The 25,937-nt window shown below is 56.4% G+C and overlaps 1 protein-coding gene across 1 annotated transcript in view; it reads left to right on the forward strand.

Moving 5' to 3' along the window:
* The window catches only part of EPHA1 (EPH receptor A1), a 174,123-nt gene that overhangs the window by 83,525 nt on the left and 64,661 nt on the right, over positions 1-25,937 (forward strand). The window contains exons 7-10 of the mRNA XM_086949006.1: positions 2-161; positions 3,328-3,424; positions 7,441-7,496; positions 7,970-8,095. Coding sequence (XP_086805132.1) covers positions 2-161; positions 3,328-3,424; positions 7,441-7,496; positions 7,970-8,095 — 439 coding nt within the window. The remainder of the gene's footprint in view (position 1; positions 162-3,327; positions 3,425-7,440; positions 7,497-7,969; positions 8,096-25,937) is intronic.

The raw sequence follows: 25,937 nt of genomic DNA on the forward strand, positions 1-25,937 counted from the left end.
GGGCGAGGAGGACCACTTCACTGTGAAACGCCAGCAGGAGTCGGAGCTGACCCTGCCGGACCTGCAGCCGGACACTGTCTACGTGATCCGGGTCCAGACGCAGACCCCTCTGGGCCCCGGGCCCCTGTCTCCTCCGTACGAGTTCAGGACCCTACCACCAGGTAAGAAGGGCAGACTTCTGGGGGGGTTCCTTGTCCTTGAGCCCTCATGTCGGAGTGGGGGTGCGATTGACCCTTCAGACGCTACATTTCCCTTAGGCAGAGCCCCCCTAAACCCCCCATGCCACAGCAGGTGGTCCTTTAACCCTCCAGATGGGGGCGGCTCCTCTGTAATGGCGAGGAGCCTCGCCGCACAGTCCGCGCCATTAGATGGTAAATAAAATGACAGTGACAGAGTTAAGGTCATATTATTTATGCCGTCTGTCTGAGCCCCGCATTAACTGTAGGGCGGGCGGGCCGGGCGTGTCAGGGAGGCGGAGTAGAGTGCACTCATACGTGCGCATGCGTGCTTACTCGGCCGCCCGAGGCCTGTTACACAGCAGGCTCGGAGAAAAGGCACAGGCTCCAATGCCCCATCTAAGCAGCAAACGAGGACGCTCAGACCAATCCTGGCACGGCTCTCATGTGAGAGCATCGTTGGGATTGGGTGTGGAGCCTGTGCCCTGAGGGCCCATCCTGTTTCGGCCTGACGGCGACGAGAGGGTCAGCGAGGTGTCTGTCCACGGAGTGGCAGGTAAGTATTTTATTTTTTTCATATTCCATTATTTCAACCCTCCCCAAACCTCTGCCCTCCCCCTGTGGCAGATTTACCACTTAGGATAGGTGGCAGCCGCCACTGCTTTTAGAGGCCCCTTCCCTTCAAGAAGAGCCCCCTCAGTCCATAGTTGAGGTTCTTTACACCTTCCAGAGCCTCACCCCCTCTGGAAGCCCCCGCTTCCTCATTTCATAGCGGATGGCCTTTTGACTTCGAGGTCCAAGCCCCCTATTTCAAAGGAGACGTTGACTTCGGGGCGCTTCACTGGCTTCTGATACACGAACACACTCACTTCAAGCTCCTCACACACATTCAAGGCCCCACCTACCTGAACCGTCTCATCTCTTTCAACCAAACACCCCGACATAAGTTACTTACCTTCGGGAACCCTCTTTCTGGGGAGACTCTCCCTTCTGGTGGACGCACTGACCCAACCATCTGCCCATTCCGTGGAGTCGACGTCCGACCGGTTACACTGTCAGATGCTCGATCCGGCACAGGGTCTGATTAGCGACTCGTCTGCTGATCTGTGTCTGAGGGTGCAGAAAGTTTATTTGAAAGCTGCGGTCAGAGTGTGGGGTGGTCCCTTCGTATGGCTCTATCGCCATTTCTAGGCGCACAGCGGGGCCCCAGAGCGCCACCTACCAGCGCACAGGTGCGATCGCAATAAAGGTTCCGGATACAACCTGGTGCAAGGGTGGGCTTCAAGAGGTGAGGAATCTGCTGTTAGATAGATGGTCCACTCGGTCTTCGTAACGGGTGTTCAAATGTGGGAAGATGACCAAGCGTGGTCCTGAAGGAGAGACAAGATCAATGATGCCTGAATGGAGAAGCCGCCTTTAGATCATCTGAAGAGAGTGCAGGAGGTGGGACCTCCTGCTAAGAGGAGGACTCAGTCTCCCCCTGACAGTGGTGCCGTGAACCCTGCGCTGGTGCCGGGGGTGCCTGGTACACCTCATATAGAGCACTGTCAAAGCCAAGACATGAGTTCACGACTTTCTCCAAGGCAAAGAGTTGAATAAACAGTGCATGCCGGCAAGCAGGGGGTGAAAGGGAATCTTTCTTGTGAAATTAGAGGAAAGAACATGAAATGTGGTGTGCAGGCCGCTCGCATTGAAATGTCCCATGAGAGCATGCCTGGCTTCAGAGAGGCATGGGAGACCCCAGCAGGCGAGCAGAGCATGCCTGGCTTCAGAGAGGCATGGGAGACCCCAGCAGGCGAGCAGAGCATGCCTGGCTTCAGAGAGGCATGGGAGACCCCAGCAGGCGAGCAGAGCATGCCTGGCTTCAGAGAGGCATGGGAGACCCCAGCAGGCGAGCCCCCAGCAGGCGAGCAGAGCATGCCTGGCTTCAGAGAGGCATGGGAGACCCCAGCAGGCGAGCAGAGCATGCCTGGCTTCAGAGAGGCATGGGAGACCGCAGCAGGCGAGCAGAGCATGCCTGGCTTCAGAGAGGCATGGGAGAGCCCAGCAGGCGAGCAGAGCATGTCTCGGTGAGACGTTTCGGCTCGAACCAGTCTTTCTCGAGCCAAAAGCGCAGGAAATTGCTCAATTTAGTGAATTTGATACAACCAAAAATGTGTGAAATTTACGCAGAGCTGGTGCTGGCTGGCAGGGGCTTCAAGGGTCAGGTTGGCATCAAAAATGGTGTTTGACTTCAGGGCTGGTGGAAGACGCTGGCTCGGTGGGGGTTGTGGGGGGGCATGGGGCTCTACACACCTTGAGTTGTGTAGCCTTTTAGTTGGGCAGTGAACTCACAACATCACATTAAGTCCTGGTCTCCACCAATGCCGGCGCAGAGAAGCCTAGTCGTTGCTCCGGTTAGTTCAGTGTTTGGTGTCGTCCCCTTAGAAGGGACACCAATGGAGAAGGTGATGCCCAGGTCGAGAAAGCTGGCATCGGGTAGCCCGGTATATCACATATGTCCCTCTAGAAGGGTGAAATCATACCTCCCACATGAGTTACTGGCGAGGAGGTATGATTCCAAGGTGTTTGACAGCAAACATGACATGTTTCTAAGCAGCAATTTTTAAGTGACAATTTACTGCGAGGTTATAATGCACTTAAACATATATGGTTGGCTGCATAACAAAAAAAACAGAAAATTGGTTCTGAAGGCTGCAGAGGGGCCCTTCTCATGCAGGGGCACCCTCTCACATAAAACCCAGCACCCTGCCTTCAGGATTGATAAGGCCTGCCATAGGGGTGACTGATAGGTTTATATGTGCAGTGATATGGATAGATATAGGTAACCTATATCTTAGTAAGGGGTGCATGCACCACCTTACCCAGGCTGTGGTAGCAGTCCTGTGGTGCAATTTTGGAAGGCTTCCCAGGGGTGGCATAATACATGCTGCAGCCCCCAGAGGCCTCTGGGGCACCTATGCTCCCTCTTGTGGTCTCATCTGAGGTCTGGCCTCTCTCTTCACCCTGTGAGGAGGGATCCATCTGTGGATGGGATGGGGGGAGGGTTGCCTCCATTATTGCATCTTTTCCTTGTGTCCTAGGGGCCTCTGGGGTGGGGCTGCTCCACTGACGCCCTAAGGGTCACTCCCTCTCCCTCTCTCTCTTTCAGACCCCAAGGGCCTGTCGGCGGGGGAGGCGGCGGCCATTGCTGTGGCAGTGCTGGTGGGGGCTGCGGTCCTCGTGCTCGTGGTCTACATCCGGCGCAGGTAAGAAAGGACCCCTCCCTGTGAGGGACTGAGGGAAGGGGTGCTGTGGGGCATTAGTGAGGAAGCCCCGGAGTGAGGGATCCCAGGAGTGAGGGATCCCAGGAGTGAGGGATCCCAGGAGTGAGGGATCCCAGGAGTGAGGGTTCCCTGGAGTGAGGGATCCTAGGAGTGAGGGAGCCCAGGAGTGAGGGAGCCCAGGAGTGAGGGAGCCTAGGAGTGAGGGAGCCTAGGAGTGAGGGATCCCAGGAGTGCGGGTTCCCAGGAGTGAGGGTTCCCCGGAGTGAGGGATCCTAGGAGTGAGGGAGCTCAGGAGTGAGGGAGCTCAGGAGTGAGGGTTCCCAGGAGTGAGGGTTCCCAGGAGTGAGGGTTCCCCGGAGTGAGGGATCCTAGGAGTGAGGGAGCTCAGGAGTGAGGGTTTCCAGGAGTGAGGGTTTACAGGAGTGAGGGTTCCCCGGAGTGAGGGTTCCCAGGAGTGAGGGATCCTAGGAGTGAGGGATCCCAGTAGTAAGGGAGCCCAGGAGTGAGGGTTCCCCGGAGTGAGGGATCCTAGGAGTGAGGGAGCCATTGCTGTGGCAGTGCTGGTGGGGGCTGCGGTCCTCGTGCTCGTGGTCTACATCCGGCGCAGGTAAGAAAGGACCCCTCCCTGTGAGGGACTGAGGGAAGGGGTGCTGTGGGGCATTAGTGAGGAAGCCCCGGAGTGAGGGATCCCAGGAGTGAGGGATCCCAGGAGTGAGGGATCCCAGGAGTGAGGGATCCCAGGAGTGAGGAATCCCAGGAGTGAGGGTTCCCCGGAGTGAGGGATCCTAGGAGTGAGGGAGCCCAGGAGTGAGGGGGCCCAGGAGTGAGGGGGCCCAGGAGTGAGGGGGCCCAGGAGTGAGGGGGCCCTGGAGTGAGGGGGCCCTGGAGTGAGGGATCCAAGGAGTGAGGGATTCCCAGGAGTGAAGGAGCCCAGGAGTGAGGGAGCTCAGGAGTGAGGGAGCCCAGGAGTGAGGTTTCCCAGGAGTGAGGGATCCAAGGAGTGAGGGATCCAAGGAGTGAGGGATCCTAGGAGTGAGGGATCCCAGGAGTGAGGGATCCCAGGAGTGAGGGAGCTCAGGAGTGAGGGAGCTCAGGAGTGAGGGATCCCAGGAGTGAGGGATCCTAGGAGTGATGGATTCCAGGAGTGAGGGAGCCCAGGAGTGATGGATCCCAGGAGTGATGGATCCCTGGAGTGAGGGTTCCCAGGAGTGAGGGTTCCCAGGAGTGAGGGTTCCCAGGAGTGAGGGATCCTAGGAGTGAGGGATCCCAGTAGTAAGGGAGCCCAGGAGTGAGGGTTCCCAGGAGTGAGGGATCCCAGGAGTGAGGGAGCCTAGGAGTGAGGGATCCCAGGAGTGAGGGTTCCCAGGAGTGAGGGTTCCCCGGAGTGAGGGATCCTAGGAGTGAGGGAGATCAGGAGTGAGGGAGCTCAGGAGTGAGGGTTCCCAGGAGTGAGGGTTCCCAGGAGTGAGGATTCCCAGGAGTGAGGGTTCCCCGGAGTGAGGGATCCTAGGAGTGAGGGAGCTCAGGAGTGAGGGTTCCCAGGAGTGAGGGTTTACAGGAGTGAGGGTTCCCCGGAGTGAGGGTTCCCAGGAGTGAGGGATCCTAGGAGTGAGGGATCCCAGTAGTAAGGGAGCCCAGGAGTGAGGGTTCCCAGTAGTGAGGGATCCCAGGAGTGAGGGATCCTAGGAGTGAGGGCTCCCAGGAGTGAGGGTTCCCAGGAGTGAGGGTTCCCCGGAGTGAGGGATCCTAGGAGTGAGGGAGCTCAGGAGTGAGGGTTCCCAGGAGTGAGGGTTCCCAGGAGTGAGGGTTCCCAGGAGTGAGGGTTCCCAGGAGTGAGGGATCCCAGGAGTGAGGGTTCCCGGGAGTGAGGGTTCCCCGGAGTGAGGGATCCCCGGAGTGAGGGATCCCAGGAGTGAGGGTTCCCAGGAGTGAGGGAGCCCAAGAGTGAGGGATCCCAGGAGTGAGGGAGCTCAGGAGTGAGGGAGTGAGGGAGTGAGGGAGCTCAGGAGTGAGGGAGCCTAGGAGTGAGGGAGCCTAGGAGTGAGGGAGCCTAGGAGTGAGGGAGCCTAGGAGTGAGGGGTCCCAGGAGTGAGGGGTCCCAGGAGTGAGGGTTCCCAGGAGTGAGGGTTCCCAGGAGTGAGGGATCCAAGGAGTGAGGGAGCCTAGGAGTGAGGGGTCCCAGGAGTGAGGGATCCCAGGAGTGAGGGTTCCCCGGAGTGAGGGATCCTAGGAGTGAGGGAGCTCAGGAGTGAGGGTTCCCAGGAGTGAGGGTTCCCAGGAGTGAGAGTTCCCAGGAGTGAGGGTTCCCAGGAGTGAGGGATCCCAGGAGTGAGGGTTCCCGGGAGTGAGGGTTCCCCGGAGTGAGGGATCCCCGGAGTGAGGGAGCCCAAGAGTGAGGGTTCCCAGGAGTGAGGGAGCCCAAGAGTGAGGGATCCCAGGAGTGAGGGAGCTCAGGAGTGAGGGAGCTCAGGAGTGAGGGAGCTCAGGAGTGAGGGAGCCTAGGAGTGAGGGAGCCTAGGAGTGAGGGAGCCTAGGAGTGAGGGAGCCTAGGAGTGAGGGGTCCCAGGAGTGAGGGTTCCCAGGAGTGAGGGTTCCCAGGAGTGAGGGTTCCCAGGAGTGAGGGATCCAAGGAGTGAGGGAGCCTAGGAGTGAGGGGTCCCAGGAGTGAGGGATCCCAGGAGTGAGGGTTCCCAGGAGTGAGGGGGCCCAGGAGTGAGGGAGCCCAGGAGTGAGGGGGCCCAGGAGTGAGGGTTCCCAGGAGTGAGGGTTCCCAGGAGTGAGGGTTCCCAGGAGTGAGGGTTCCCAGGAGTGAGGGGGCCCAGGAGTGAGGGTTCCCAGGAGTGAGGGAGCCCAGGAGTGAGGGGGCCCAGGAGTGAGGGTGCCCAGGAGTGAGGGGGCCCTGGAGTGAGGGGGCCCTGGAGTGAGGGGGCCCAGGAGCGATGGATCCCAGGAGTGAGGGTTCCCAGGAGATAGGGATCCCAGGAGTGAGGGAGCCTAGGAGTGAGGGGTCCCAGGAGTGAGGGATCCCAGGAGTGAGGGAGCCCAGGAGTGAGGGGGCCCAGGAGTGAGGGGGCCCAGGAGTGAGGGGGCCCAGGAGTGAGGGAGCCCAGGAGTGAGGGGGCCCAGGAGTGGGGGGTCCCAGGAGTGAGGGAGCCCAGGAGTGAGGGAGCCCAGGAGTGAGGGAGCTCAGGAGTGAGGGAGCTCAGGAGTGAGGGGGCCCCGGAGTGAGGGAGCCCAGGAGTGAGGGAGCCCAGGAGTGAGGGATCCCAGGAGTGAGGGAGCTCAGGAGTGAGGGAGCTCAGGAGTGAGGGGGCCCAGGATTGAGGGGGCCCAGGAGTGAGGGAGCCCCGGAGTGAGGGAGCTCAGGAGTGAGGGAGCCCAGGAGTGAGGGAGCCCAGGAGTGAGGGGGCCCCGGAGTGAGGGGGCCCAGGAGTGAGGGTTCCCAGGAGTGAGGGTTCCCAGGAGTGAGGGAGCCCAGGAGTGAGGGGGCCCAGGAGTGAGGGGTCCCAGGAGTGAGGGAGCCCAGGAGCGAGGGAGCTCAGGAGTGAGGGAGCTCAGGAGTGAGGGAGCTCAGGAGCGAGGGAGCTCAGGAGTGAGTTGCATCGACAGAGCTGAATGCAGGTCTCAGTGTCAGGCCAGCAGGGGGTCTCGGGGTTCGGGGTAAGATTGGGGTATGTCAGGGGGCTCCTGTGTGGGATTTACGGTGGAAATATAGGGGTGCTGTGGGTCACTGTTTGGCTGCACTGCCGCTTCAGGTTGGGGGTACTTTGGCAGGGTGCCCGTGAGGGGGGGTGGGGGGGGGGTGGGGGGAGGGTTCAGGTCAGAGGGCTGCTGTGTGGGTATCCAGGATGGAAAAGGGTGCGGGGGGCTGTGGTCATTGTTGGGGTGCACTTCCAGCGCTGTGTACAAGCCCAGGGAGAGCTCTTCTTAGGGTGGGGGTGCCTCGGCGGAACAAGGGGTGGGGGTGACTGACCTCTGATATATTGTTTTTTCTTCAGACGGTCCCGCCGCAAAGGAGGCCGAGCTGACGGCAGCTTCACAGGCTCGGACAGAGGTAAGCTCAGCCCCTCGAGCGCTTCAAGGCTAGTGGGGTGGTGCCAGGGTGTGGTGGGGTGCAATCTGGTGGTGGGTCCCGTGCTCACTGCACCACTGGATTCAAGGTAGCCTGGCTGATGATGACTGAAATCCCAAAACCGGTCCCAGGATGCTTGTATCGGTCCAGGGAGGACCTGGCCTGGCAGTTCGGGCTGGACTGTTCCCATGGGGCACAGGGTCAAGACTGATTTGCATATGGCTAGGGCTAAACTGGAATGGCGTGATGAGCAAAAAACAATGGATTAAACCCAGATCTGTCACTGGGGTGAATGTTCCATTAATTCAGCGTTCCGTCCATTATCTGTTCTTTTTGCAGGGTGTGAAAGGATGCACTGTGGGGGTGGGTTACAGGGTGCACTGGGCTGCACTCTGGGTGCCTGTTGTAATGGGGTATACTCTGGCTCCTATGATGGTCGTCTGTCCTCCATGCAGAAGAGAAGGTTCTTCTGAAGCCCTACGTGGACCTGCTCGCCTACCAGGACCCGGCCCAGGCCTTCCAGCAGTTCACCCGCGAGATCGACCCGGATTGGGTCACCACAGAGGAGGACATCGGACAGGGTGAGTGCGGGGCAGCCCTGCTCCCTCCACCCTGTGGTGGGGGAGGCTGCGGAACTGTCTGTCCTTCTGTGTCACTATCCCTTCCATCCAACCCGGTGGTGGGGGGGCCCTGTCTGTCCTTCTGTGTCACTATCCCTTCCATCCAACCCTCTGGTGGGGGGCCCCGTCTGTCCTTCTGTGTCACTATCCCTTCCATCCAACCCTGTGGTGGGGGGCCCTGTCTGTCCTTCTGTGTCCTGTCCCTCCCACCCAGCCCTGTGTGGGGGGCCCTGTCTGTCCTTCTGTGTCCTGTCACTCCCACCCAGCCCTGTGGTGGGGGGGCCCTGTCTGTCCTTTTGTGTCCTGTCACTCCCACCCAGCCCTGTGTGGGGGGCCCTGTCTGTCCTTCTGTGTCCTGTCACTCCCACCCAGCCCTGTGTGGGGGGCACTGTCTGTCCTTCTGTGTCCTGTCACTCCCACCCAGCCCTGAGTGGGGGGCCCTGTCTGTCCTTCTGTGTCCTGTCACTCCCACCCAGCCCTGTGGTGGGGGGCCCTGTCTGTCCTTCTGTGCCCTGTCACTCCCACCCAGCCCTGTAGTGGGGGGCCCTGTCTGTCCTTCTGTGTCCTGTCACTCCCACCCAGCCCGGTGGTGGGGGGCCCTGTCTGTCCTTCTGTGTCCTGTCCCTCCCACCCAGCCCTGTGTGGGAGAGGCTGCAGCCCTTTTGTCATTTCCGCTCCTCCACAATGTTCTGTCTCTCTTCTGTTCACTCTTGCCTCTTTGATACTCACTCCTCTCGACAGCCCAGCTCAGAATCTCTGTCCATGTTCTGTCTTCCTTGCACTCTCACATCTTTCTCCGCTGCCCCCTCTGCAGTCTCTTGAGCCGGTCCTCCTGCTCTCCGATGCTCCCCCTTTTTGCATCATGAACCTATTCTAGATTCACAGTGCTGCAGCATGAACCTATTCTAGATTCACAGTGCTGCAGCATGAACCTGTCCTAGATTCACAGTGCTGCAGCATGAACCTATTCTAGATTCCCAGTGCTGCAGCATGAACCTGTCCTAGATTCACAGTGCTGCATCATGAACCTATTCTAGATTCACAGTGCTGCAGCATGAACCTGTCCTAGATTCACAGTGCTGCAGCATGAACCTATTCTAGATTCACAGTGCTGCAGCATGAACCTGTCCTAGATTCACAGTGCTGCAGCATGAACCTATTCTAGATTCACAGTGCTGCAGCATGAACATGTCCTAGATTCACAGTGCTGCAGCATGAACCTGTCCTAGATTCACAGTGCTGCAGCATGAACCTGTCCTAGATTCACAGTGCTGCAGCATGAACCTATTCTAAATTCACAGTGCTGCAGCATGAACCTGTCCTAGATTCACAGTGCTGCATCATGAACCTATTCTAGATTCACAGTGCTGCAGCATGAACCTGTCCTAGATTCACAGTGCTGCAGCATGAACCTATTCTAGATTCACAGTGCTGCAGCATGAACCTGTCCTAGATTCACAGTGCTGCAGCATGAACCTATTCTAGATTCACAGTGCTGCAGCATGAACCTGTCCTAGATTCACAGTGCTGCAGCATGAACCTGTCCTAGATTCACAGTGCTGCAGCATGAACCTGTCCTAGATTCACAGTGCTGCAGCATGAACCTATTCTAAATTCACAGTGCTGCAGCATGAACCTATCCTAGATTCACAGTGCTGCAGCATGAACCTATTCTAAATTCACAGTGCTGCAGCATGAACCTATCCTAGATTCACAGTGCTGCAGCATGAACCTGTCCTAGATTCACAGTGCTGCATCATAAACCTATTCTAGATTCACAGTGCTGCAGCATGAACCTGTCCTAGATTCACAGTGCTGCAGCATGAACCTATTCTAGATTCACAGTGCTGCAGCATGAACCTGTCCTAGATTCACAGTGCTGCAGCATGAACCTATTCTAGATTCACAGTGCTGCAGCATGAACCTGTTCTAGATTCACAGTGCTGCATCATGAACCTATTCTAGATTCACAGTGCTGCATCCTGAACCTGTCCTAGATTCACAGTGCTGCATCATGAACCTATTCTAGATTCACAGTTCTGCAGCATGAACCTGTCCTAGATTCACAGTGCTGCAGCATGAACTTATTCTAGATTCACAATGCTGCAGCATGAACCTGTCCTAGATTCACAGTGCTGCATCATGAACCTATTCTAGATTCACAGTGCTGCAGCATGAACCTGTCCTAGATTCACAGTGCTGCAGCATGAACCTATTCTAGATTCACAGTGCTGCAGCAGGAACCTGTCCTAGATTCACAGTGCTGCAGCATGAACCTATCCTAGATTCACAGTGCTGCAGCATGAACCTATCCTAGTTTCACAGTGCTGCAGCATGAACCTGTCCTAGATTCACAGTGCTGCAGCATGAACATATTCTAGATTCACAGTGCTGCAGCATGAACCTATTCTAGATTCACAGTGCTGCAGCATGAACCTATTCTAGATTCACAGTGCTGCAGCATGAACCTATTCTAGATTCAGTGTTGCATCATGAACCTATTCTAGATTCACAGTGATGCATCATAAACCTATTCTAGATTCACAGTGCTGCGTCATGAACCTAGTCTAGATTCACAGTGCTGCATCATGAACCTCTTCTAGATTCACAGAGCTGCATCATGAACCTGTCCTAGATTCACAGTGCTGCATCATGAACATATTCTAGATTCCCAGTGCTGCAGCATGAACCTATTCTAGATTCACCGTGCTGCAGCATGAACCTATCCTAGATTCACAGTGCTGCAGCATGAACCTATCCTAGATTCACAGTGCTGCGTGTTGGACAGGCCACCTGAAGGGCCGCTCTCCCCCGGCCCAACCCGGTCCGAGCCCGGTCACACAGGTACCACACACCACCATTGCACGTCCTCCGTCCCCTCAGGGACCCTTGCCTTCGAACATATCGACCTCGTGGACCCGATCCACTGCTGGCCCGCGCGCCCATCCTGGGCGCCATCTTGGACACTCCACCACGAGGCCGCCTGGCCCCCGATCGACCTCAACCCTGGGCCTGGCCAGGCCTCAGACATCCCGGCACCACCATCCACCCAGGAGGTGAGCGGGCTACTTGGCAAGTCAATGGGAGAAAGAGGTGTCGATGGCTCTCCCCGCCAAGTGCCGCTCGCCCATCGCCTCCCCGGGCGCTGGCCCCACCCCCCTGCTGGGTGTCTGGACTCCCCCATCCCGGACCTCCCGACCTCCAAGTGCGAGGGTCCGGACATCAAAGAACACCAGCCCTATAACTGGGGCAGCTCCAGAGCAGGAAGGCAGTTGTATCTTGGAGTCGAGAGACGTAAAGAAGAACTCATCCTTGACGGACTACTGGCGCTGCCGTAGCTCTGCCTTGTGCACCATCACCCTGCCTGCTGGTGCTGCCGCAACCTTCGTAACCTTCGTAATCCTTCATCGTCGTCGGGACCTGCTGGCGTGGCCGCGGACCGTTTGCAACCATCATCTTCTTCGGGACCTGCTGGCTCCGCCGCGGACCGTCGCTTCCTTCGTCCATCTCGGGACCTGCTGGCTCCGCCGCGGCCCGATCATCTAGAACGCCGAGCTCGAGGATTGAGAGCTATTTCCATCTTTTGGTAACCAAGACTGTCCCGCTACCCTTTCCCCAAACCAGAGACCAGAATCGAGGGGACCCCTGAGTCCAGACCTCCTTGTACCATTTTATCGTACTTTAAGAATCGCCTATAAAATCTCGTTGAACCTTACCCTTGTGTGGTGTCCGTCTGTGGGGGGGGAAGTTACTTGTCTGTACGGTCACTGGAGTCGGCTCTCCCTGGAGACCGCTCCCCTTATCCTCGGCCGACCCTCCCGGTCCGTCTAACATTGGTGGCCAGCGGCGCGATCCGAATCACCGCATAATCGTACAGACAGTAGCTCACCCCACGACGAAATCAAGATGACAACTAAAGAAAGCGGATCCACCGAGAAATTCCAGATGGAGAAATTGGACGAGTACAACCATCGTGAACTAAAACAATTCTGCATCGAACTAGGTATCGCTACCACCGGACTAAGTACCAAAGACGATTTCAAGCATGCCCTAGAGTCTTGGGCAGAGACCGGGGTCGCCGGAACCCCCGATCGAAGCATCGCAGCAAAAACCACCATGGCTCCTGAAGAGCAAAGAACGGGTCTCTCGCAAGACGAGATCCAGGAACGAGAAAAAACCCGACTACACGAGCTGGAAATGGCTCGGCTCAAAATGGACGTTGAACTTAAGTTGGCCGAACAGAAAATAAACTTAGAGCACCTGCGTCTCCGAGAAGAAAGAGAGGAGAAACAGAGACAAAGGGAGCTCGAGGAAAAGAAACTGGCATATGAACACGAGCGACGACTAGCTGAGATTGATTTACGCAAGCAGAATAAAGAAATAGGGGTGTTCGAGCAACCCCACACCCCAGGGACAACGGAGAAAAAGGTACACATCCCCAAGGATGTCGTTCGAGAATACTTCCGAGAGGACGACATCCAGCAATGGTTTAAAGCCTATGAAATCGCTATGACTGCACACCGGATCGATAGAAACGACTGGGGAGCCGGCCTATGGGGGAGATTCCTCAATGAGGGCCGCGACACCCTGCTACAGCTCCCGGACCACCAGATGACCTCCTATGACCATATGAAAGCTGCCCTCCTCACCCGCTATGGCCTCACACCCGAAATGTACCGTCAGAGGTTCCGAGACTGCACCCGCATCCCGGGTACAACTTGGGTGGACTATGTAACCTACTTTAGCCGAGCCTTCGAGGGCTGGATCAAAGGAAGCAAGGTTACAACCTACGAACAACTGTTCAATCTCATGGTATGGGAGCACCTATCGAACAATTGCTTTATTGAACTCCGCCAGCACCTCCTCGACAGCAAGTTAACCGATCCCCGGCAGCTCGCAGCCGAAGCTGACCGATGGGAAATCACCAGAGTGGGCCGGAATGGGTCCTACGAACAGAACCGGAACAACAATGGTCAGCACCGTCCCCGAGGAGGAGGAGGCCAAGGACGCGGAAGAGACAACGCTCCGGTCGCCCCCGCGGTCAGCACCACCCCCCCGGCCAACCGGGGCAGCGCCCCGGCGCGACCGGGATACCGAGCCAATGTTACGTGCCATCGATGCCAACGAGTCGGCCACTATGCCAACGATCCAAATTGCCCACAGTACCAGAGCTCAAGACCCCGCCAGGTGGCTGCTGCTGCCCTGGGGGAAGAACAGATCTCCGAGGAGCAAGAAGAATATGAGCAAGAGCATCAGGAATGGGAGCCAGCCGCCATGGCTCTAGCCTGCTTAGGGGGGAAAGACATGGTCCCGCAGGTCCCCCTACCCGCTAACACCCAGAAGTACAGCCAATGGGTGAGCATCAATGGACGCCGGGCTGAAGCCCTTCGTGACACTGGGGCCAGTGTAACAGCCGCCCGCTGTCACCTGGTGACCCCGGAACAGTATCTACCGAACATTCTCTGCCCTGTACGTTCAGCCGATAACTCGGAAAGTCTGTGTCGGATGGCCTGCGTCCCTTTCGAATGGGGGGGGGTCTCCGGCATGTTGAAAGTCACGGTCCGAGACGATGCCCCCGTAGACTGCCTCCTGGGGAATGACCTTGAAAGCTCCCCGTGGGCCGCCGTGGAACGAAGAGAACACCTGGGGATGTTAGGCGTCCCGGACTGGGCGTGCGTCACCACCCGGTCCATGGCCGCCCGTGCCAGCCCCCGCCCAGAGGAACCCGAATGGCCGGCGCCACCGCCTCCGGTCGCCCCAGCCGAAACCACCGACCGTGACGTCCCCCCAGAACAAGCTCAACCTCCAGACCTCACTAACCTCGACCAGTGGCCCCAAGAGGGGGGCCCACGCAAGAACAATTTCGCCAAGAACAGAAGACCTGTCCCTCCCTCGAGGGACTCCGCCAGCAAGCGCTTGCCCAAGGCGCAGGGGATACCTCCGGCACTCACTGGGTCTACTGGGACAATGACCTGCTGTACAGTGAGCAAAGAATCGCGGAGCTGGGGGCCAGCCGAGTACTGGTGGTGCCCCTCCGTTTTAGAGACTTTCTGCTAAACCTGGCCCACGATGTCCCCCTGGCGGGACACCTGGGTCAAGATAAAACCTACAGTCGTCTGGTGACCCACTTCTTCTGGCCCAAAATGAGGAACGATGTACACCAGCATTGCCGATCTTGCCCCACGTGCCAAGCCAGTGGAAAGAGCGGCCGCAAACTAAAAGCCCCCCTGCAACCTTTTCCCGTGGTCACCACCCCGTTCGAGAGGGTCGGGATAGACATCGTGGGGCCCCTGGACCCGCGCACAAAACAAGGTCATCGGTTCATCCTGGTGCTAGTGGACCACGCCACCCGCTACCCCGAGGCTGTTCCCCTGCGAACTGTGACAGCCCCGGTAGTCGGCCGGGCTCTAATGGGGATCTTCTCCCGTGTGGGCTTCCCCCGAGAAGTCGTCAGCGACAGAGGCACGAACTTTATTTCCAAATATATGAAGTCCCTCTGGCAACAGTGCGGGGTTACCTACCGATTCACGACCCCCTATCACCCTCAAGGAAACGGACTCGTTGAGCGGTTCAACCGCACGCTCAAAGGGATGATCGGGGGGTTGGAAGAACCCCTCCGTCGCCAGTGGGATGTACTGCTGCCGTGCCTCTTCTTCGCATATCGAGAGGTTCCCCAGAAGTCCCTGGGCTTCAGCCCGTTTGAACTGCTATATGGACATCCAGTGCGGGGGCCGCTCAGCCTAGTCAAAGAGGGCTGGGAGATGCCCCCTCTAAAGAACCCACCAGATGTCTTCCGGTACCTCCTAACACTCCGCAACGAGACCCGGCGGTTCAGAGAGCTGGCAAAAGCCAACCTAGAGGCCAGTCAAGAGGACATGAAAAAGTGGTATGACCGGAATGCCTCCTCCATCGAATTTGAACCTGGGCAACAGGTATGGGTGATGTCCCCCACCGAACCCTGCGCCCTGCAAGACAAGTGGACGGGGCCCTTCAAAGTAGTCGAGCGCAAGGGTCCTGCCACCTATCTCATCGACATGGAATCTTCCCGGAACCCCCTCCGGGTCCTCCACGCTAACAGACTGAAACCCCACTTTGTGCGCTCCGAACTCGGCCTCCTGATGGCCACCGACAATGGGGTTGAAGAGGACTCCGAGCCCCTCCCTGACCTCCTACGGACTCAGGAGAAAGACGGCTCCGTGGATGGGGTCCGACTCTCGGAGGCCCTCACCCGAGAGCAACACCAGGAGTGTCGAGTCCTCCTGTCACAGTTCGCCAACCTGTTCTTCCTCACCCCAGGGGTCACTTCCTGGTGTGTGCACGATGTGGACACGGGGGACAGCCCCCCTATCCGCCACCGGGCCTACCGCGTGCCAGATCGGGTACGGGCCTGCATCCAGGAAGAGGTAGCCAAAATGCTCACACTCGGGGTCATCGAGCCCTCAGACAGCCCCTGGGCCAGCCCTGTAGTACTGGTCCCCAAAGCGGCCGCCCCTGGCACCCCACCGGAACTCCGGTTCTGCGTCGACTACCGGGGCTTGAATGCGGTCACCAGAACAGACGCACATCCCATCCCCCGGGCGGATGAACTAATCGACCGCATGGGAGCTGCCCGCTACCTCAGCATTTTCGACCTGACGGCGGGCTACTGGCAAATCGGCCTCACACCCCGGGCCCAAGAACGTTCTGCCTTTTCCACCCCCGATGGGCATTACCATTTCAAGGTCATGCCCTTCGGCATGAAAAATGCCCCAGCAACATTTCAGCGGCTCGTCAATCAGGTCCTGGCGGGGCTCGAAGGGTTCAGTGCCGCCTACCTAGACGACATCGCTGTATACAGCCACCATTGGTCCGAGCACCTCCACCACCTCCGAGCAGTGCTACAAGCCCTTCAGCGAGCTGGCCTCACGATCAAGGCCAGCAAATGTCAAATTGGGCAAGGATCTGTGACCTACCTCGGGCACCAGGTGGGAAGCGGCCTGGTGGCCCCTCTGCAGCTCAAAATTGCCGCCATCCAGTCCTGGCAGCCACCCATCACCCAGACCGAGGTACGAGCCTTCCTGGGCCTCACGGGCTATTACCGAAGGTTCGTGAAAGACTATGGTACTATCGTGGGGCCCCTCACAGAACTCACGTCAAAAAATCAACCCAAAAAAGTCAACTGGACCCCGGAGTGCCAAACAGCATTCGAACAATTGAAAGCCGCCATGTGTACCGCCCCGGTGCTCCAGGCCCCCGACTACAACCGGGAGTTCGTCGTCCAGACGGATGCCTCCGACCATGGCATTGGGGCAGTCCTGTCTCAAGTGGACACCGAAGGCCTTGATCAGCCAGTGGCCTTCATCAGCAGGCGCCTCCTACCACGGGAACAACGCTGGAGCACCATAGAGAGGGAGGCCTTCGCTGTAGTATGGGCCCTCAAGAAGCTCCGGCCCTACCTCTTTGGCACACACTTTCGGGTGCAGACCGATCACCGACCCCTGCAGTGGCTGATGCAGATGCGGGGGGAAAACCCGAAGTTACTACGTTGGTCCATCTCCCTACAAGGGATGGACTTCACAGTTGAACACCGGCCTGGGCCGGATCACGCCAACGCAGATGGCCTGTCCCGGTTCTTCCGCCTCGACGAGGAGAGTCCCCAAGAGGATGGGTAACTCTCCCCGCCTTCAGCTGGGGGGGACGCATGTTGGACAGGCCACCTGAAGGGCCGCTCTCCCCCGGCCCAACCCGGTCCGAGCCCGGTCACACAGGTACCACACACCACCATTGCACGTCCTCCGTCCCCTCAGGGACCCTTGCCTTCGAACATATCGACCTCGTGGACCCGATCCACTGCTGGCCCGCGCGCCCATCCTGGGCGCCATCTTGGACACTCCACCACGAGGCCGCCTGGCCCCCGATCGACCTCAACCCTGGGCCTGGCCAGGCCTCAGACATCCCGGCACCACCATCCACCCAGGAGGTGAGCGGGCTACTTGGCAAGTCAATGGGAGAAAGAGGTGTCGATGGCTCTCCCCGCCAAGTGCCGCTCGCCCATCGCCTCCCCGGGCGCTGGCCCCACCCCCCTGCTGGGTGTCTGGACTCCCCCATCCCGGACCTCCCGACCTCCAAGTGCGAGGGTCCGGACATCAAAGAACACCAGCCCTATAACTGGGGCAGCTCCAGAGCAGGAAGGCAGTTGTATCTTGGAGTCGAGAGACGTAAAGAAGAACTCATCCTTGACGGACTACTGGCGCTGCCGTAGCTCTGCCTTGTGCACCATCACCCTGCCTGCTGGTGCTGCCGCAACCTTCGTAACCTTCGTAATCCTTCATCGTCGTCGGGACCTGCTGGCGTGGCCGCGGACCGTTTGCAACCATCATCTTCTTCGGGACCTGCTGGCTCCGCCGCGGACCGTCGCTTCCTTCGTCCATCTCGGGACCTGCTGGCTCCGCCGCGGCCCGATCATCTAGAACGCCGAGCTCGAGGATTGAGAGCTATTTCCATCTTTTGGTAACCAAGACTGTCCCGCTACCCTTTCCCCAAACCAGAGACCAGAATCGAGGGGACCCCTGAGTCCAGACCTCCTTGTACCATTTTATCGTACTTTAAGAATCGCCTATAAAATCTCGTTGAACCTTACCCTTGTGTGGTGTCCGTCTGTGGGGGGGGAAGTTACTTGTCTGTACGGTCACTGGAGTCGGCTCTCCCTGGAGACCGCTCCCCTTATCCTCGGCCGACCCTCCCGGTCCGTCTAACACTGCGCATGAACCTATTCTAGATTCACAGTGCTGCAGCATGAACCTGTCCTAGATTCACAGTGCTGCAGCATGAACTGTCCTAGATTCACAGTGCTGCAGCATGAACCTATTCTAGATTCACAGTGCTGCAGCATGAACCTGTCCTAGATTCACAGTGCTGCAGCATGAGCCTATTCTAGATTCACAGTGCTGCAGCATGAACCTGTCCTAGATTCACAGTGCTGCAGCATGAACCTGTCCTAGATTCACAGTGCTGCAGCATGAACCTGTCCTAGATTCACAGTGCTGCAGCATGAACCTGTCCTAGATTCACAGTGCTGCAGCATGAACCTGTCCTAGATTCACAGTGCTGCAGCATGAACCTGTCCTAGATTCACAGTGCTGCAGCATGAACCTGTCCTAGATTCACAGTGCTGCAGCATGAACCTGTCCTAGATTCACAGTGCTGCAGCATGAACCTGTCCTAGATTCACAGTGCTGCAGCATGAACCTATTCTAAATTCACAGTGCTGCAGCATGAACCTATCCTAGATTCACAGTGCTGCAGCATGAACCTATTCTAAATTCACAGTGCTGCAGCATGAACCTATCCTAGATTCACAGTGCTGCAGCATGAACCTGTCCTAGATTCACAGTGCTGCATCATAAACCTATTCTAGATTCACAGTGCTGCAGCATGAACCTGTCCTAGATTCACAGTGCTGCAGCATGAACCTATTCTAGATTCACAGTGCTGCAGCATGAACCTGTCCTAGATTCACAGTGCTGCAGCATGAACCTATTCTAGATTCACAGTGCTGCAGCATGAACCTGTTCTAGATTCACAGTGCTGCATCATGAACCTATTCTAGATTCACAGTGCTGCATCCTGAACCTGTCCTAGATTCACAGTGCTGCATCATGAACCTATTCTAGATTCACAGTTCTGCAGCATGAACTTGTCCTAGATTCACAGTGCTGCAGCATGAACTTATTCTAGATTCACAATGCTGCAGCATAAACCTGTCCTAGATTCACAGTGCTGCAGCATGAACCTATTCTAGATTCACAGTGCTGCAGCATGAACCTGTCCTAGATTCACAGTGCTGCAGCATGAACCTATTCTAGATTCACAGTGCTGCAGCAGGAACCTGTCCTAGATTCACAGTGCTGCAGCATGAACCTATCCTAGATTCACAGTGCTGCAGCATGAACCTATCCTAGTTTCACAGTGCTGCAGGGCGTGAAGGACGGCGGCGGGTCCCCACCCCAATCCCAAAGCCCCGCAGCCACACGGGTGGGCACGGTGCAGTGCCAGCTTTGCCTTCCTGGAAAGTGTGACGTCGAAGAAACCCTCGACAAACCCACCCGTGCAGATCGATGGTTCCAGTCCGTCCCGGTCAAGGCCGAGACCCGAATCCATTCACATCTATTGGTTCTGGCATCTTGGGGCTTGCGTGGCATAGCAGGGCACAGCAGGGCACAGCAAAGCCACAGCAGGGCCACAGCAGGGCACAGCAGGGCCACAGCAGGGCACAGCAGGGCCACAGCAGGGCACACCAGGGCCACAACAGGGCCACAGCAGGGCACAGCAGGGCCACAGCAGGGCACACCAGGGCCACAACAGGGCCACAGCAGGGCACAGCAGGATACAGCAGGGCACAGCAGAGCCACAGCAGGGCACAGCAGGGCCACAGCAGGGCACAGCAGGGCACAGCAGGGCACAGTAGGGGCACAGCAGGGGCACAGCAGGGCACAGCAGGGCCACAGCAGGGCACAGCAGGGCCACAGCAGGGCACAGCAGGGCCACAGCAGGGCACACCAGGGCCACAACAGGGCCACAGCAGGGCACAGCAGGATACAGCAGGGCACAGCAGAGCCACAGCAGGGCACAGCAGGGGCCCTGCAGGGCACAGCAAAGCCACAGCAGGGCCACTGAAGGGCACAGCAGGGCACAGCAGGGCCACAGCAGGTCACAGCAGGGCCACAGCAGGGCCACAGCAGGGCACAGCAGGGCACAGCAAAGCCACAGCAGGGCACAGCAGGGCACAGCAGGGCCACTGAAGGGCACAGCAGGGCACAGCATGGCCACAGCAGGGCACAGCAGGGCACAGTAGGGACACAGCAGGGGCACAGCAGGGCACATCAGGGGCCCTGCAGGGCGGAGGTTAAGGGCTCTTCATTCCTTTCGGGCTTCGTGGGCGTCCTGAACACCCTTCCTGATTGGCATTAATGTTCGAGGCACTACAAAGATGGTCAGTTTGGCATCTCTCTCAGAAGACACAAATTCGTGGTGGCAATCGCTCCAGCTCGGAGACCTCTGTTTCCCACCCAGAAAGGGTGGCTCTTTGCCCCCCCATCCTTCTGACGCGAGGGGGTTGCTGCATTTCATGAAGCCACAGATAACCCTTCCATCTTTCTTGTCCTTCTTTTCAAGCCAAACAGGAGAGGCTGCTTGCACCTAACCCGGGCATGAGGTCTTATATTCTATTGACCATCAGTGACAGGATAGAGTGGGCTTTGCTGGAACAAAAAAGGAAAGGGCGGTGCCCCAACCATCCTTTCACATTGGTCCGTCTTGTGTAGCAAGATCTGCTGCGCCAAGGCTGAGAAGGATCCTCCGGGGGCATCCGTGCCCATCCCCTGAGGGCTAACGCGGCTGCCACAGCTTGTTCCTGAGGTGTCCCCGCCGCAGATACCCGGGCATCGCCGCACACGTCTGCCAAGCACTAATGCCTTGCGTCTCAGGCTGCAGCGACGGGCACTTTCCTCAAGCTGGGTTGGATTTCTTGGGGTGACCAACAGCACTCAATCCCGTCTCTCCAGAAAGTGATCAATCTACAGTAAGTTGTATCCATCAGAAGAAAGAGCGACTTACCTGCGCCAGCAGCCGTTCCCTGCAGGTTTGCCGCTCCCTCCCTCTTCCATGTTGAGTTAATGTCAGGGTTAATAAGTCCTAGCTTTGGGAACCTGAAATGTGTTGTATTTGTCCCTGTGGCTGCTCCTTCCTTGGTTCCTCTCCGCATCCCCGACGGCTGCAGGAGGAAGTTTCTGCGGTTCATGCTGGTGCGCTGGTTGACACCGGGTGTCCTCTGGCGTCCTCACAGCAGGCACTGGAGACGAGGACGAGGTCACAGGGCGTTAGACACTGCTGGCGAAATGTCTTCCGTATAAGTCTGAAGCCATATACCATATATAGGTTCACATATCCATCCGTGCTGCTCGCCGCGTCTTCCTTCCTTCACAATAACTAGCCACGTTAGCAGTTCAGGGTATTGTTTTTTGGGGTTACCACAGCTCCAAGGGTGTTCACCAAATGCTAGGCTGTGGTGCCTTCTACCTCAGAAAGGGGAGGGGCATCCACGTATTTCCTTATCTCGACGATTGGCTGATCAAGAGCCAGAGCGCACCTGGGCAGCGCTGCCGAGGCCACCCCAAGCCACTGCTTACCTCCTCCACAGCCCGACATTCAGCGTTAATGCCACCAAATCCGACCTCCAGCCCCTCCAGAATCATCCCTCTGGGGGTCTGTTCTGAAGACAGTCCAGGGCAAAGCTCACCCTGCTCAGCACGGGGTACGGCCATTTCAGCAGCTACCACTCTTCTTCTGCCACTGTCACGCAGTCAGAGCAGTGAAGGCCTCTTTTATAGCCGCACTTCCCCACGCGAGACTAAATATGCATCCGCTGCAGGAGCTCTTCTCGGCACAATGGTCGCAGGCAGAGAGTCACTGGAAGCGGGCGAGCAACTGTCGCTCTCTGCGGTGGTGAAACCGCTGCAACCTTCATGGACCCTGTTCCGCAAGTGACCATAACCACGAATGTCTCACTCACCGTCCAAGGGATCTGGTTGCCTCACCAACGAGGTCTCCCATCAACTACGTTCAACCTATAGCCATCCTACCAGCATCAAAGCCTTCTTTCTGGTCATTCAAGGCCAAGTTGTCCTGATAAGAATGGACAACATGACCGCTGTGTACTAGCTCCAAGCGCAGGGTGGCACGCTCGCCGCAGCTGTCAACACTGGCGCAGCGTGTTTGGCATTGGGTCATTCACCTTCAGCTCCACCTCCTAGTGGGGCGCCTTGCCAGAGTGGACAACGACCTTGCAGACCTGCTCAGCCGGACGCATCTACAAGTCCACGAGTGAGCACTCCACCCACAAGTCCTACTCCCAGACTTCTGCCATTGAGATGTCCCTGACGTAGACCTCTTCGCCACCCTGGAAAACGCACAATGCTAAAACGCCACATCGGCGTTTCCATACCCCCTGTCCATGGACAGTGCTCTATGGATGAGCTGGTTAGGGATGTTTTCCTACGCTTCTCCTCCTTTCGCACTGTCCCGTACATGGTCCTGAAGCTCTGGCAAACAACGCTCACCACCTCACGTCTGGGCCAGACAGCTCTGCTTCTCAACACTCCTCAAAGTGTCCGTTGTTCCCCACAAGAAGCTGCTCAACAGGTCGGATCTCCTCACACAGACCCACGGCAGGGTCAGGCCCCCGAATCCCAGACAGCTCAGTCTGTTGATCGCACTCTTGAAGTCCTAGAGTTTGGGTATCTTAACCTACTCCAAGAAAACATGGACGTCCTAAAGGAAGCCTGCATTAAGCGTGCGTCCTACGCTGCCGACTGGAAAAGGTTTACCTATTTTTGCATCACTAAGCACCGGCAGTGTCTTAAGTTCCAGTTCCATTGTCTGCTTCCTCCTTCATTTACAGACGTCAGGCCTCGCCTTCACCTCGGTATGCCTCCATGTAACCACGATTGCAGCATCCATGCCGAAGAGACAACGCTCCTCTCTATTCGGAATCCCCATCATTGGGGCTTTCATGGAAGCCTCGCGAGGGTCGTTCCACCAAGGGTTCCGCCGGCCCCAGTCTGGAACCTCAATGTGCCCCTCCCGTCCTTTGAGCCCCTCGTTCGTGCCCCCTGCAACTCCTCTCATGGAAAGCCACTTTCCTGGTCGCTATTACAACCTTGAGGCACATTGTCGAGCTACAGGCCCCGACACACACAGCCTTTTCCAGGTCGAGGTCAGAGTTGTCCTAATCGAAGGTTTCCATCCGCAGTGGTAATCCTCTTTCATCTCAACCGCACTATAGAGCTCTTTGTTTCGTTTCCCCAGCCGGACTCAGTAGCCAAACATCCTTTTCACACTCCATGTTAAACGTGCCATCACGGTACTACACTGATAGGACTAAATCCTTTCGAAAGGCTCAGCAAGCCTCACAAGGGCCACTCCATATCAAACCGAGGCACAGCCAGGTGGCGAATCCGAACCTATTCCCTCAAGGCCGATCGAACCTCGCCTCCCCTCCATGGCCACATTCCACCCACAGAAAGGTAGCTACTATGGATTTCCTCTGGAAAATTCCTATTGCTGATATTTGCAACGTAGGGTCAAAGAGGGTCAACCCCTCATACCTTCACCAAACATTATTGTGTGCCTGTCCTAGCACGCCAGCAAGCTGGGGTTGACCACACTGACTGTTTCAAATGTCTACCCCATCCACAGGCTGACCACCACTCATGGGTGGGCTGCTTTACAGTCAAAGCAAAGCCTGTGTACCTACAGTCACACATCATGCAATCGGAATATGTTACTTACCCTGTAAGCATCTGTTTGTAGCGTGTAGTGCTGTAGATTCACATGTTCAACCCCCTCCCTGAGAGCCGGTGACTGTTTCCGATACTTTTTTGTTTGACCATAAATTCTCTCAATACGTTCTACAGACGTTCTCGCAGGCTCACCGTAGAGCCCAACTCCTGCTCCATCTGTATGTTTGCCCACTGTGCAGACAAAAGTCGAACTGTGAAGCCCATTGCTAACTAAGGGAGGAGCCTCACAATACCACGTGACTCGAAAAACGTCTCCAAACAAAAAACAAGCTGCAAACATCCAAGCCCATCAATAAGCCCTTAAAAGACTCAAGGCCCCCAACGTCTCCAGATGACTGGCTGTCGGAGCTGAAAGAGCAGCTTGCAAGTGGAAAGATAAACTCTTAACTTCGAACCTCAGCAGTTGAGAGTTAACACAAAAACACATCCCTCCTGGTCGAACGAAAAGGACACTCGCAGGAAGAAGCCCAAAGGCACTGAACTGAGTCCATAGAGTTGAGGACTCATAAGGAAAAAACGTGAAGGTTGTGGGCAGCAAAAACATTTGTAAGACTTCAAGCCAAAACTAGGATTCTTAAAGCTGAAATAACGACTATTAGCAAAAAAGAAAATAAATCATAGGGTAAGTCATTATCAAGTCAGCCAACTCCTGAGCCGATAGGACAAAAAAGGACTAGGTGAGGTCAGTGAAACCATCAAACAAGCACGACCACTCATTGCTACACTTTAAGAAGAGCATGAGGCCGTTTGCGGAAGGGCGAACACTCCACAGGGATGAACGTGGACGGTGGCCCTCCATGAGAGCACGTTGAGGTGCATCCATTGAGTTCATCGCCAACAGATGAGGCCAGTTTATCGCGGGCTATGAAAGGGACTGACAGTGGGAGGAGGCGCGTGAAGATTCATAACTTTATTGGAAATATTGAGCCCTCCCTGATGTAGAAGCCAATGTTGAAGTACACTTTTCAGTGTTAAAACAAATGAATAACAGCAGAGTGTGCGAGAGAATCAACTCTACGCAGTACGATGCAACGCAAACCTTCTACTGTGTCCCGTGCACATTAGAGGACCAGTGGAAGCAGAGTCCCGGACGGGGTAACAGCCAGGAAAGGAATGGATTGTACACATTGACAGCACCTTATCCTGACAGTAGAGACTAGAATCAGTAGAAAGAACGCGTAAAGGACCGCAGCAACACAACAACGCACAAATATATAAACACATCACTGAAGAGGCAGGGGGCGTGAAAGGCTATCTCGACACCTGGAGACTTACTGGTCTCTCAGCACAGAAATACAAAAATTACCCCACAAATGGTGTTCATGTCTTGTGGCCTTGAAGGCCACAGTGCAGTTGTAGTGAGGGGAACCAGTCTTTACAACGAGGTTTTAACCACGTTGTGACTTTACCACGCGTTTTTAAGCACGCATGTTTTTACAACTCGTATGTTATTACAGCGGATGGTTTTAAGATAAGTTGGGGGTGTGAGGGTTCTCCCCCCACAAATACATTATTTTTAAATTAATAAAAAATGTGTGGAAATGGCATCCGTTGTAAAAATATACAGGCTGTAGGAAAATGCTTGGTAAAAAATGCGTGGTTAGGGCTTGCGACCAATTTCCCTGCGTTGTTCCGGCGTACAGCCGTATTGAGCCATCAACACACTGCAGTCAAGGCACAAATTAAAATAGTTGTTTTACATTAAGAGACAATTCTGTACTCAAGCACTGGATGGTGGAATAATGCACAGCATGTGACACTAGAAAAGCCCAACAGACAAAACCATTGTTACAGGTCAGTAACTGGTCACGTTTCTCAATGTTGATCTTTCTTTCTCTTACTCAGCAGCCTGCCGCTTCAGCCCTCTTTCAATCAATGAATCAACCAATCAACCAGGGTTGGTAAATCACAGCTACTCACCCGCGAGGTTCTCTAGGCACTAGAGAGAATGGGGGGTGGCGTCTCCGTTAAGTGCCGGGTCGTCCAAAGAGCCAGGGCTGGAGGTCCTTCCTGAACTGGAGCAGTGCGGGGACTTGTTGGTGGTGGAGCGGGAGGTCGCTCCAGGCCTTGGCTGCGAGGTAGGAGAAGGACTTTCCTCCCGTTCTGGTCTTGTAGATGCGTGTGATGTTGGCAAGAGAGAGCTCAGCTGATCGGAAGCGTCTCTTGGGTGCGTGGAAGGAGAGGTGGTTGTTCAGGTATGCTGGTCTGAAGTTGTGAAGCGCCTTGTAAGCGTGAGTGAGGAGCTTGAATGTTATTCTTCTTTCAAAGGGAGGCAGTGGAGGTCGCGGAGGTGTTGGGAGATGTGACTGCAATGGGGTATGTCGAGGATCCGTCAGGCTGTGGCGATCTGCATGGTTTAGAGTTAGAGCAGCTGTGGTCCGTGCAGGTAACATCGGTAGGGCCACGTTGGGGGGGATTTCGAGAGACGATGCAGAGGAAAAATTAAACAAATAATTAATTTTCCC

The sequence above is a fragment of the Lissotriton vulgaris genome, unplaced genomic scaffold, assembly GCF_964263255.1.
Source record: "Lissotriton vulgaris unplaced genomic scaffold, aLisVul1.2 SCAFFOLD_352, whole genome shotgun sequence".
NCBI classification, from domain to species: Eukaryota; Metazoa; Chordata; class Amphibia; order Caudata; family Salamandridae; genus Lissotriton; species Lissotriton vulgaris.